This window comes from Macrobrachium nipponense, chromosome 9 (assembly GCF_015104395.2).
Source record: "Macrobrachium nipponense isolate FS-2020 chromosome 9, ASM1510439v2, whole genome shotgun sequence".
Lineage (NCBI taxonomy): Eukaryota > Metazoa > Arthropoda > Malacostraca > Decapoda > Palaemonidae > Macrobrachium > Macrobrachium nipponense.
In genome coordinates, this window is record NC_061110.1 from 79,483,360 (window position 1) to 79,496,439 (window position 13,080).

The following is a 13,080-nucleotide window of genomic DNA, read 5'->3' on the forward strand; positions in this document are numbered from 1 at the left end:
ACTTATGCCATCAAACACAACCATAGATAAAATTGAGAGAAAATAGTTTAATCAAAACTACTGGGCTTGAAAAAACACAATTTACTGTTGTTTCCATGCTGATAAAAGATAGATAATATGAAGCTCGTATTACAATGAGATCAAGTGAAAATAGCGAACAGAATCACACAATTTTTTTACACAATAAACATGCCCCTGACACAGTCTGTTAATGAAAAAAATAATCTAATTCACAATGAGATGTATTCAAGCCATATTTTGACTTAAAAACATGTCGTATAATGAAAAATGACCTTGTCTCATACAGGCAGTTCCAGGATATCGGCGGGGGTTCCGATCCCGGGGGTGTGTCGATAAGCGAAAACCATCATTAACTGAAACTCTGTGATTTATGGTGCCATAATGGTGCTTATGGCGCTTATAACCGGTTATTGGCACCACAAGCACCCTTATGGCTCGCCATAAGCATCCTTATGGTGCTGATAACAGGAACTTGTCCCCGTTGTGGCACCATAAATTGCCGATTTTATGGTGCTATAAAAGTGCTCATAAAACCGGGTCTATGATAACCAAGTCCGCCGATAACCGAGAATTGCTTGTATAAGTAAAGTATCTAGATATTTATTTATGCTAACTAGAAGCAAGAAAATTCTCTTAGAATTGAGTTAAATATGGCGAAATAAACTCATATTTGCCATCTGCTGATTTCCAAACCAAAACATTGACCGAAATATGTTAGTATTATGATAGCAATAATATGAGAATACATACAATATTATTGGATACAGCGAAGTAATGTATAACTTTTTAAGAGATTCATAGAAAAGATGCATATTAATTACATGTTTATTTTATAATTATACATAGCCATCAGCAGCCTGACATTGCTGAATGATACCGATGTCGGACCGAGTCTGATTCTCGTATCGTGTCCAATTTTTTTTTTTTCCTATGATATAGTCAGAATGCATTGAACCTTAAGAATTGGCTTATATTAATGAATTACTATACCGTATATGTAGTATAGATTATACTGTAGGCGAGGCTACTGTATTCATATGCATATGATATACCATAGTTTACTATGGTATAACTCATCTCATGTTAATGGTAGTATTCAATTTCTCTTTGTATTGAATTATCATAAGCCAATATGCATTGAACCTAGAGAATTAGCTTGATTAATAATAATTATACTGTATATGTATAAAGTATACTATGTAATGTAGGCTAGGCTACCCTTTATGGAAAGATGGCACTGATTACCCTAGTGTAGGCTAGGCTATATTTGAGATATGATTTTTCCAACAAATGATGGGTTTCTTGGAACCTAACCCCATCATAAGTAGGAGATACTCTTTTTGACAGTTAACCATCTGGTTTTCTTGAACCTTTTGATTTATCTGGTAACTTTCTTTCCAATTGTATTTCATTTGTTCCTTGACAGTGTCTTAGTAATGATGAAAGAGCTTGGATTTCTGCCTATCATTTTCTTATGGCTTAGTAATGACAGAAGAGCTTGGATTTCTGCCTATCATTTTCTTGTGGTATTCGCTTATTTATTGAAGTCTCGTGCATCTACTGTGATTTTTTAAGCATATATCTACATGTATATATAGTATATATAAACTTCAATTATTTACAGATAGCAGCTGGATTATGGTGGTACTATATCTCAAAACTGGTAGAGTTTGCAGATACTGCATTTTTTATTCTGCGGAAGAAGAACAACCAATTAACATTCCTCCATGTATATCACCATTCAACAATGTTTTGTCTTTGGTGGATTGGAATTAAGTGGGTTGCAGGAGGTTCATGTAAGTATCTTGCATATTGCATTCATCCCTAAGTGGGTTGCTGAATGCTTTTGTTTTATTTGCTCCCATTAGAACTTTCTGTGCTGTCATTTATTGTGTTACATGAACATACATATTTCAGTGGTGTCTGTGTTACATTCAGTTAGCTATGATTAAACATCTCACATGGCAATATAAAGTTATTGTCCATGGAATACCAATTAGTAGCTGGAGATTGAATGAGTTTTTTAATAGATTTGTGATGAAGTATGTTAAAATCCAATTTTGGGCAGTAATTTTAGTATTGAAGATTGTTATATACAAAGTTCAAGTCTCAATTAAAGTTAATTTCTTCTCAAACGCATTTGTGGTTTTGTAAAGGCTGGCTTTAATTTTCTGAATAGCGTATTAGAAACTTAAATTTTGTTTGTTACCTAGTTTACCGATTAGCATAACAAACTTAGATTTTGCGTTCTCTACCGAACCAATACTTTTGTTATTGAAATGTATATCTACAAATCCCAATAATGTTCGATACGAATTGAGATATACATATTGTATATGGTACTCGAGGTATATACTTAAACGAGTGTTGGTAAAAGTTAACGTTCCTTCTCCGCCTTCTCCGAATAGCGTAATACAGTGAACCCCCCGTATTCGCGCACTCAGGATTCATGGACTTATGTATTCACGGATTTCTCTCTGGAACATATACCCACATTATTCACGGAAAATTTGCTTATTTGCGGAATTTTTATATGAGAAATATCCGCAAATTCCTGGTTGTTTTTTTTCATCAATTTGATCATAAAATGCTCTTTTTGTGATGAAATGATTGAAAAACCAGGTACATTTTTATTGGGTTTTCCTTGAGTCTTCAACTAACAAAATAGGCAGTTTGAAGCATTTTTATAGGGGTTTCAACAATTCACAGATTCTAGCTATTTGCATGGAGTTTGGTATGCATCCCCTCACGAATACGGGGGGATAGGAGAGGATAAAAGATTAGTTTAACCAGACCTCTGAGCCTCAGAAAGGCTCTTCTCAGGCTGGTTCCCAGGAATTAACCTGAGAAAAAAAACCTAGCCTTTATTAAAAAACTGACTTTACTTAGGAACATGATAATTTTGTTAAGTGAGAAATCCCTGCCTTCAGCGAGAATTCCTGACATTGTTGGATCTCGAAAATAAAAGCGCCTCTGCTGAATCCAATTTGGGCATTCAACGAGTAAGTGCTGGACAGTCGTGGGAACTTGGCATCCATTACATTTCATTGGGTCAGAATATGGGGTTGTCATTAGATGACCATGAGAAAATCTAGTATGACCTATGCGGAGTCTTGGTAATATTACTTCTTTAGATCTTGCTTTTTGAGATGATGAAACCCATGGATATACCTCAGATTTTATCATTTTCAGCTTGTTTGATATTGGTACCGAAGACCAATCTGTTTGCCAATCTCAAATACGGGAGAACACTGTAAACTAATACCATAGTATTTGCTAACGGACCTACTTTTATAAGATGAAATGCATATTTGCACTTCTCAATGTGTGATAGTAATTGAGATATGTATGTTGGCACTCGGTGTCCTGTAGTTATGGTCGGTAAAGGTTAATTGCTGTGTCCGAGTACCATACTAAAAGTTAATACTATTGTGTTAACCACTGGATATATAATTTTAGTAATGATATGCATATCTACAATTCTCAACAGCCAGTATAATGGTACCATGTGTGATCTGCTGTTGGTAAAGGATTACGGTAAGTGAACTTGTTACACTTTTCCTTGCAGAGACCTGGAAGTGTAAGGGCAGTACGTAGTGGAGAAAGAATTATGCTTAGTATTTTGACTTGCTGTTTTGAGTTTTGTACAAGGTCAGGGAACTGTTTGCCATATAAGCATACAAACAGACATATAGTACACTTAGAACATATGTATATATTGTGAAAATTTCATTCATTATGCTACTAGCACTCCTGGTGCCCAGCTAGCCTGGCGGCAACTCTCCCCACACCAATTTTCTCTCTTACTGGCCTTCATTCATTTTTTCTCCACTTGTTCCTGTGCCTGGTTCCCTTGCTTCCTTCCTGTGCCATTGCCAGTCCTGTGTCTTGGTTAAAATGTTAACCTTGTACAGGCAGTCCCTGATTATTGGTGGACTCGGTTAATAGCGATCTGGTTTTATGGGGCTTGTCTAGCGCCATAAAATTGGCAGTTTAAAGCACCATAATGTGCCGAGCTCCAGTTTTTGGCGCTGGCACTGATAATAGAGTTATGGTGCCATATCATACCTAACAGAGGTGCCATTAACTGGTTATCAGCGCCACAAGCCCCATGAATGACTGAACTAAGGGAAGTGGAGGAGGTGCTTACTCGTCCCTTAATTCTCCTAGACAAAGGTCACTGTCCAAAGTGGTCACTAGTGCCTGAGCTTCCAAGAGTGCCTGATAGTAACCTAGTGTTCTATGGCACTCAGTAGTACCATGTCACTATTACTCGGGCAGCTTTGCCTATTTTTTATCTGTTCCAACTTTTCATAGAGTTACAAACAGGCCGATTTGCGCCCTTTTTTGTCATCAGTTAGTGCCTCAAAGCACTGGTCTTTGTAGACAGGGACTTTGGTGGATGAATTTATGAGCTCATAGAAGAAAGCTGTCACCTTTACGGGGAGTTGGGAGCCTGACTAAGATTTTTTGGGGAGCAAGACAAATGGTTTTTGTTTGTTACTCCCTCTGATGTTTAGACAGAATAGTCCTCCCAGTTGAAGTTCTTGTCAAGATTTTGGAGTTGGATCTTTTTTGCCTGAACATCAGGAGCAAGGGCTAAGAAGACAGGAGACTTGCAGATTTTGCCAGCCTCAGCCACTTAACAAGAGAATCACAGCTACTTCAGACGTTCAGTCATTTTGCCCTTTGGATTAATGATATCTTCCCTCCTGAGCACTTTTATGGATAGTCCTTCTTGAGCTACAGACTGAAGGGAGCTCTACGAATCCTTTCATTAGAGCATTGTTTCACTGAAGCAGAAGTCATTACTCCTGGTTGGGTTCTAGGACCTTTTTTAATCCAATGGCCAGGCTTTACTGTCTTATGGACTTTCCAAGTTTCTTTTAACCATCTCAGGTCCCAAGTTCAATGCTGCATATATTTTCAGTCTGCACAAGGTGTTTTCAAGTCAACACGGCATTATCGCATAGGAAGTTGATCCCGCCCTGATGGCCATGTGTCAGTGGTTGCCAAGTATTGACAGGCTTGGTAACTGGTCCATTTAGTTTTCTGTGAGTCTGCATGATGTTTTACAAATTTGTTTGGTTTTAGTCCTGCCATTCATTCTCTGGGGTACTTGAATGGAGTTCCTGGTTATTAAGATACTTCATTTTCATGTACAATTACAGACTCTGGAAGATGCCTCAGACTCATCTCATGAGACAGAGTCTGCCAGTTTGGGAGTTTAGGCTTCAATAACTATGGCACAAACCTTCTCTCGAGTCTACGCTCTACTTTCTTCTGTTTTCTTTTCTGGCCAGGAACTTCAGCCTGTCCAACAAGACCAACAGAGACGGTATCGTAGCTGGGCTCCACTGTCTTTTCCCCAGGACCTGAATTTTCAGTTGGACCTATGGTGGTAGTTGCCTGAATTTTAGTCATCCAGAAGAGGTCCCTCACCAAGAGACTAGTCTTAGACCACTGCTCACTCTTTGTTCTAGTTGAGGGAGCCACCTTGGGGAACTGGGAGTTATTTTTCAGGATGTATCCCCGGGAGAATGGAACCTCCTCACATAGACTGAGGTATTCCTTTAGACATTACCCCAATCTTTACATTTTTAAATTAAGACTCATATGCAAATGAAGAGAATTTTAATGTGAATGATTGATCGAGTTTTCTCCAGTCTAACTGGAACTTCTGGTGGAGAAACAACCGTCAGAAACCCACTCTTACTCTCGATTGGACCTCGATTCCCCTGATCTGTTGAGTTGTGTGCTATCTATGGTGTAGGCTGACTTTGGCTGTCTGTCACCTTAAAGGAACCTTCTAACATGGGCCATGGACACCATTTGACAAGATTCTTCCAACTTGTACTTCTATGCTCTTCCACCGTTTGGAGACAACATCAAGGTTGGTATGCTTTTATGTGGAGAGGCTGTAGGCTGTCCAGGTGTTTAATAGAAAGTAGGGGCCTTTTTTCTGAGGTGGTAAAAAAGACATTTGAGAGATTGGAAAGGGTCTCTCTCTCTCTCTCTCTCTCTCTCTCTCTCTCTCTCTCTCTCTCTCTCTCTCTCTCTCTCTCTCTCTCTCTCTCTCTCTCAAGAATTTTATGGTAGAGAAGACATTCTTGTCAACTGGGATAATGCCCTGGAGTACCCATTAATACAAGTTTTTTATTCCCCACCTGGCTTCCTGCTTGCCTGGTGCCAGTTAAAACCAGTCACAGCTCTAACCAAAACTCCTAGGAACGTCTTCCAGCCCCCAAATATTTAGTAATTAGATGGCGGTCAGTCGCCTTCAGTCTGGCACCAGCCAAGTCTCTTGAGTGCCCAGAATTTCTCACTAACTTTGAGGAAGAATAGAGAGAGGCTTGGAGGGTTCTGGTATATTACCTGTAAGGAAATGGAAGTTTGCTGCCATCCTTTTCTTTAGTGTGATGGTAAGAGCTCCTGTTGTCCTCTGACTAAAATGTAAGGCTCCAACAACAGCCTGGGAACAGCTTGGTCTCTTGAGCACCCAACAGTGCTCACCAGATCCGAGGATGAATAGAGGTCTTTCTGGCTAGCTGAGATGTTCAGGTTTTACCTGAAAAGAATCTATGGTTCAAAGGCCATCCATAACCTAAGGTGTTATGGCTAGGTCTTGTCTTGTCTTCCGTTTAGAACGTCTAGTTCTTTATACTAATGGACTTATTTTCTGAGATACAGTGGTCCCCCTGTATTCGCGGGAAATCCGTACCAGACCCTCCCCCATGAATAGTTGGAATCCCTATAAAAATGCTTAATACAGCCTATTTTGTTAGTTAAAACTCAAGAAAAATCCACTAAAAATTTTTATACTTGGTTTTTTTAATAGTTCTGTTTCATTTTTCTTAGTGTTAGAGGGTTGTAAGTTAACCCTCTTACGCCGAAGCCCTAAAAATCAAAACCTCTCCTGTATGCCGGCGCCGGTTTGGAGTGAGCGCGGAAGCGGAAAAAATAATTTTTTCAAAAAATCACAGCGTGCTTAGTTTTAAAGATTAAGAGTTCATTTTTGGCTCATTTTGTTGTCATTGCCTGAAGTTTAGTATGCAATCATCAGAAATTAGAAATAATATCATTACCATATGTAAATAATGCGAGATATGGTAGCGAAAAAAAAAATTCATAGATAATTGTATTCAAATCACGCTGTGCAAAAAACGGTCAAAGCTAACGAGTTACTTTTTTTTCTCGTTGTATTGTATACTAAATTGCAATCATTTTGATATATAATACATAGTAAAACAATAAAAACAACACCGGAAAAATATTATCACAAAATGATGTACGAATTCGTAACGCGCGGACGTAAAAAAATGTTATTTTAAAAAATTCACCGTAATTCTAAATATTGTTCTAGAGACTTCCAATTCGTTTCAAAATTAAGACAGATGATTTAATATTACGATACTGTAAGATTTTTAGATTAGAATTGCAGATTTCGACCATTTCGGACGAGTTAAATTTGACCGAATGTCGAAATTTTTTTATATATATTTATTTATATGCCCATATTTCGGAGATGGAAAAAGCTAAAACCTTCACTTATTTTTTATTGTATTCTTCATAAATTTGCGCACATTTTGATATATGAAACTCTATAAAACGGCTAATATGTAAAGGAGCAAATATTGGATAATGCGATGTACGTATTTTGGAGACTTGCGGCCGCGAATCGGCGCGCGGAATGAAGGTAAATATATTTTTCAAAAATTCATCATAAATCACAATATTGTTATAGGGACTTCAAATCTGTTTCAAAATGAAGAAAAATGACGGAATATTACTAGGCCGTAAGAGTTTTAGCTTACAATTGCGTTTTTCAACTATTTCGGTAAAGTCAAATTTGACCGAACGTGATTTTTTTTTCTATTTATCGTGATTTATATGCAAATATTTCGAAAAAAGAGAAAAACTACAACCTTCAATCATTTTTAGTTGTATTTTACATGAAATTGCGCACATTTTCATACATAAAACTTTATGTAACAGCTAATTTTAAATGGTGCAAACATTTCAACAATCGCCAAAAAAAATTCTGATTTTTTCGGAAGAGTTACCGCGCGGACGTAACGAAAATTTTTTTTTTTTTTTTTCATAAATTCACCATAAATCGAAATATTGTGCTAGAGACTTCCAAGTCGTTGCAAAATGAAGGTAAATGATTGAATATTACTAGAATATAAGAGTTTTAGCTTACAATTGCGTTTTTCGACCATTTTGGTAGTCAAAGTTGAACGAAAGTTGAAATTTTTGCACTTAACGTTATTTATATGAAAATATTTCGAAACTGATAAAAGCTACAACCATGGGTTGTTTTTTGTTGTATTGTGCATGAAATTGCGCACATTTCAATATATAAAACTTTATGTAACGGCAAATTTAAAAGGGTGCAAACATTAGGACAATCGCACGAAAAAATTTATCGGAAGAGTTATCGCACGAACGTAAGGAAAAAGTTTTTTTTATTAATTCACCATAAATCAAAATATTGTGCTAGAGATGTCCAATTTGTTGCAAAATGAAGGCAAATGATTGAATATTACTATAATATAAGAATTTTAGCTTACAATTGCGTTTCTCGACCATTTCGGTCGAGCCAAAGTTGACCGAAGGTTGAAAATTTTGCACTTATCGTTATTTATATGAAAAAATTTCAAAACTGATAAAAGCTACAATCATGACTATTTTTTTGTTGTATTTTACATGAAATTGTGCAAATTTTCATATATAATACTTCATGTAAAGGATAATTTAAAATGGTGCAAAAATTATGTCAAAGTGACGAAATAATTTTTGAGATGTGTCACTGATACTTTTTAGTGCGATAAGAAAGAAATTCGCGCTTGCGCGCCTGCGTAGCGATTGTAAACAAAACAACGCCTTGATCCGTGAACTCCCAGCATCCCCCAAGGCACGTGATTCAAAAGTTTTCGGCTGGTAGGCCTATAAGTATTTTTCCGCGAATTTTAAAAAAAACTTTTTTGAGCCGACGCATCATACGTCCAATCGGCATATGGGAGACATTTTGACTCGACGTTTAATACGTCCAATCGGCGTAAGAGGGTTAATAATGATGACTTATATATCTTTCTTTTGATAACCTCTATCTCCTTGAAAACCAGTTTGTGCTTATCACTTGTTTTTATGGCCTATCTACATGAATGTTTTTATCTGGTCATTCCTTTATTTTCTTCAGAATTCCTTGTAACTGCTTTACTGTCTTAACCTATCAGCATTTGGTATTAGCAAACTTGCTTACTTTGCAAACCAATCTTAAGTCAGTATCATTTACGTATTTAGATATATAGCAGAGAATGTCCTATTGATTAAAACTGTTGCATAGCTACTTTTCATTTTAAAATTTTATGTGGCTTCTTGTTAAAGTTCTTAAAGAAACATGATAAAGTGTATATGTTGCCATAATTTTATCAAATACTAAATGTCTTGTGGAAGAACTTAAGGCTTATAAGCATTTTCTTCCATTGAAAAATCCAAGATGGCTGTCTATCTATATTAGACTGCATCTTCCCAGAAACTGAAGTCAGTTGATAGGCCTGTGGTTCCCAGTTTGATGCTTTGAACCTTTGTGAATATTGATGCAATAATATGCAGTTGCCTGTCCATTACTACTTTTATTTAGTGCTTGTAGATACCTTATTTTCTAAAAAGAGAGTGAGAGTGGTTGGGGTGGGGGTAGACCTATAAGTAGTTATACCAACATGTACACTTTAACTAAAATATATATTCAGTAAGCAGGCGAAATTTACATAATGAAAGAGAAGTGAAACACACTAAAAATTCAGATCATGTTGAGCACATTGTAGGAAAAAGTGAATGTTCATAGGTATAAAAAGAAAGATTTTAGGATGAGAAATGAATATTAGAAAATGACAAGATTTTATATAAACTTTCCTAACTCTTATTTTTCAATGTAAAGTCACTTTTTTTTTAAAAAGGAAGAAGTTTTTTTTAGTCATAGAATAAACTTAGAACATCTAATATTCTTAGATAGTATTCCACCAAATGTTTTAAATCTGGAGATAAGTTTTCTATGATTCTAAGAGAGATTACACACAAGTAGTAAGTGAGGGATAGGCAAAAACTCTATTTCTGGGCTCAGCTCGTGTCGCTGCGCGAAATATCCTTTAATCTATTATTTCTAGGGTAAATGTACTAACACATACCAGAGAATAAATAAAATAAAGGAAAAAAGGTCAGTATAACTGACTCGCTCACCCTCCAAGAGGGTGTCGGTATGAACACTAGGCGAGTGAGACCACTACCACGAGCCAAATACAATAGAAATCTCCCACAACAAAAACCCTCCATGAGGAGAGCCGACCCACAGAGTGAGCAGCTCGTACTACTACTACTCCATCCCATGCTGCCGACTGCTGCGCCTCTGGTGGCCATCCTTTTCAGTTAGCGCACACGAGTCACACGTGATATTTTTCTCTCTGTGTTTTTTGTGCCCTTTCGTTGGATTTATCTATGATGGAGCGTGCAGCTATTGCAGCAGCTAAGTTAAGTACTCAGTATTTATGGTAGATTGGTTTTTTCCGGCCCTCAGTCAGTATTTGCCGGTTTTTTAGGTATAAATACGAATATGATGGGGTCGGAAGCCATGGCAGCATGGTTCTGCCGCGTGGTGGGTTCGTTCTCGGTCTCCCATACCTAGAACATCCCCTTATCTATATACGCTCTATATTTATTATCCATTTTACTTAGGGTACTGTCTACTCAGGTTTTTTTTTGTCATGCATGCATGTCTTTTACCTTATGTAGGCTTCTTCTTTCCAGACCCTAGTCCCGGCTCTTAGTATCGGCCTCTGACTAGCTTTGAGTGGTGACTTTCCTTCGGGTTAGTCGTACACTCCTGGATTTTTTCTCCTACTATATTGTTTTCTTTCTTTTATTTTATTTATTATACCATGTATTTTGTTGTGGCTAGGTAGTTAGGCGTCTGGCTTAGCCTAGGTCCTGGCTCCTTGAGCCTATGCTACGCTCATCAGTTCGGTTGCTTCCCTATAGCATCTCTCTGATCAGTCGGTTTTGGCCCAGTAGGTCTCCATGCTAACCGCTTTTTCAGTTCAGTTGCTTCCCGATAGCATCTCTCGATCAGTTGGTTGGTCCTAGGCTTAGTTATCTTATTTTAGTCTTACCGCCTCGTGGTCACTACGCGATCACGAGACAGCCAGACGCCTGCCCAGTCCCCTTCCCCCCTCCTCCCGCTCTTCCATAGAGTCGGGGGAGGGTGGGTCGGTCTGCCCACGCTCGCTCCACATACCCGAGCATGCCTCCCTCTCTCCCCCAGGCGGAGGGGCCAGGGAGACGGGACAGACCCAGACTGGACGCGACCTCTCCGGCTTCTCGGTCCGGCCCGGTGGTGATGTGGGGGGTGGGGACTGGCCTTTCCCCCCATCGTTGCTTCCTTGTCGCTCCGGTTCGCTCGAGCCTGTATGTCTCCTCGCTCTTCCCGACCTTGCTAGGACTCCTTTCCTGATCGGAGTCCTGGCATCCAGCGGGAAAGGTTGTAGTCCACCCAGTAGAGTGGACCGGAACATACAGTGGGTCCCTGCTAACCTTACCGCATTGCTGAGTTACTAAACTCCGCTACGCACTGGACTTGGTCCGGTTCGTTGAGTTTTAGGTTTAAGCGTTATTAGATTAACTATAAGTTTATCTTAAGTACCTTAAACCTTTTCCCCCCCTCCCTTACATGTCTTACCGGATATCTCCGGGATTATAGCCTATTCAGGCGAGGCAGGGGGGGGTTATGCCCAAATTTTTTCCGAGCTCCGGCATGCAACGGAGTTCTTCTGTCCTTTAGCCTGTAAGTGTTATTCTTTAAGATACTCATGTATCCTTCCCACTTACAGGCCACCAACTGTGAGCATCCGGGATGCGCCGCCACACTTCAGGACCCATGTGGACACGAAGTTTGCCGGTCCCCCATGCTCCATGCGCGACGCTGCACGGGACATCCAGGTCTGGTACCATGAGACTGTGTACCATATGTTACGATCTGGTGAGCCAGCTTTTAGAAGGGGGGTGAGTATCCCATCTCCGGTAGCTGCTCCGCTTCTGTTTTAGTGCTTAAGTTTTCATCATCCACTTTAACTTAAGGCATCTAAGTTTAAGTTATAATTTAAGTTTAGTTTTAAGTGATTCTTAAATCTAATCTACGCCCTCTCTTCCAGGCGCCGGCAGTGAAGGATACCGCACTGGCAACCCTGCGGGCTGGGTCGGCGGTTTTGGGAAGAACGCCGCCAAGGGTATGCCCTACATCTTGGAGAAGCGGTTGGCGCTGTTAATCTTCCCCGGAGGCAAGGCGACAGGATACGTCGACCCATTAGAGCGGACCCCCTCCACTATCGCCTTCATCCAACAACAGCTGGCTGCCTCATTAACTGATCAAGACCAGGATATCTCCACGGACGTCGCGACTCTAGATATTAATGTGGAACCTATGGTAGGTGTAGACGACCTGTTGGTCGAGGTAAGTAGGGGGCTGGACCCAAGGGTCACCCTTGGGTGTAACTGTTTCTTCTACTCCTGCAACCTCTCCATCCTTCCAAGGCTTTACAGGTGATGAATTATATACTCTCCTGACGCTTCGGTTAGACCTAAGGTCAAGGGTCAAGCAGTGAAATCCTTGACTAAGGCGTCGTCGTCGTCTAAGAAGTCGACTTCGGCGTCATCCTCCTCACGTAAGTCTCCGGCTGCGAATCCCGGAGCAGGACAGGTCTAAAGCTTCTAGCTCCGGCTCTAAGTCCTCGAGGAGTAAATCCTCCAGAGAGAGATCTCGCACCCCGCAGAGTCACCAGTTCCGCTACCCTTGGTTCCGATTCAGAGCCACCCCTCCACCTCCGCAGCAGCTCCGGCCCTTGGACTCCAATGCTGGCCTGTTGCAACAGGTGGGCGACCTGGTTGGGTCCCTAAAGAGTAGCATGGAACAAATGATCTCTCGTCTGTCGGATAGGATTACTTCCCAAGACTCCATTATAGCCGGACTGGAGAGAAGCCCCTCTAGCCTCTCCACTTTCCAATACG

General features: G+C 39.7%; 1 protein-coding gene across 6 annotated transcripts in view; it reads left to right on the forward strand.

Moving 5' to 3' along the window:
- The window catches only part of LOC135218309 (very long chain fatty acid elongase 4-like), a 123,194-nt gene that overhangs the window by 57,553 nt on the left and 52,561 nt on the right, over positions 1–13,080 (forward strand). For all 6 annotated transcript variants that reach the window (XR_010315281.1, XR_010315282.1, XM_064254529.1 and 3 more), the window contains exon 5: positions 1,646–1,817. Coding sequence is in view for 4 of the 6 variants with exons in the window: in XM_064254529.1 (XP_064110599.1) it covers positions 1,646–1,817 (172 nt within the window). In the remaining 2 variants the exon portion in view is untranslated. The remainder of the gene's footprint in view (positions 1–1,645; positions 1,818–13,080) is intronic.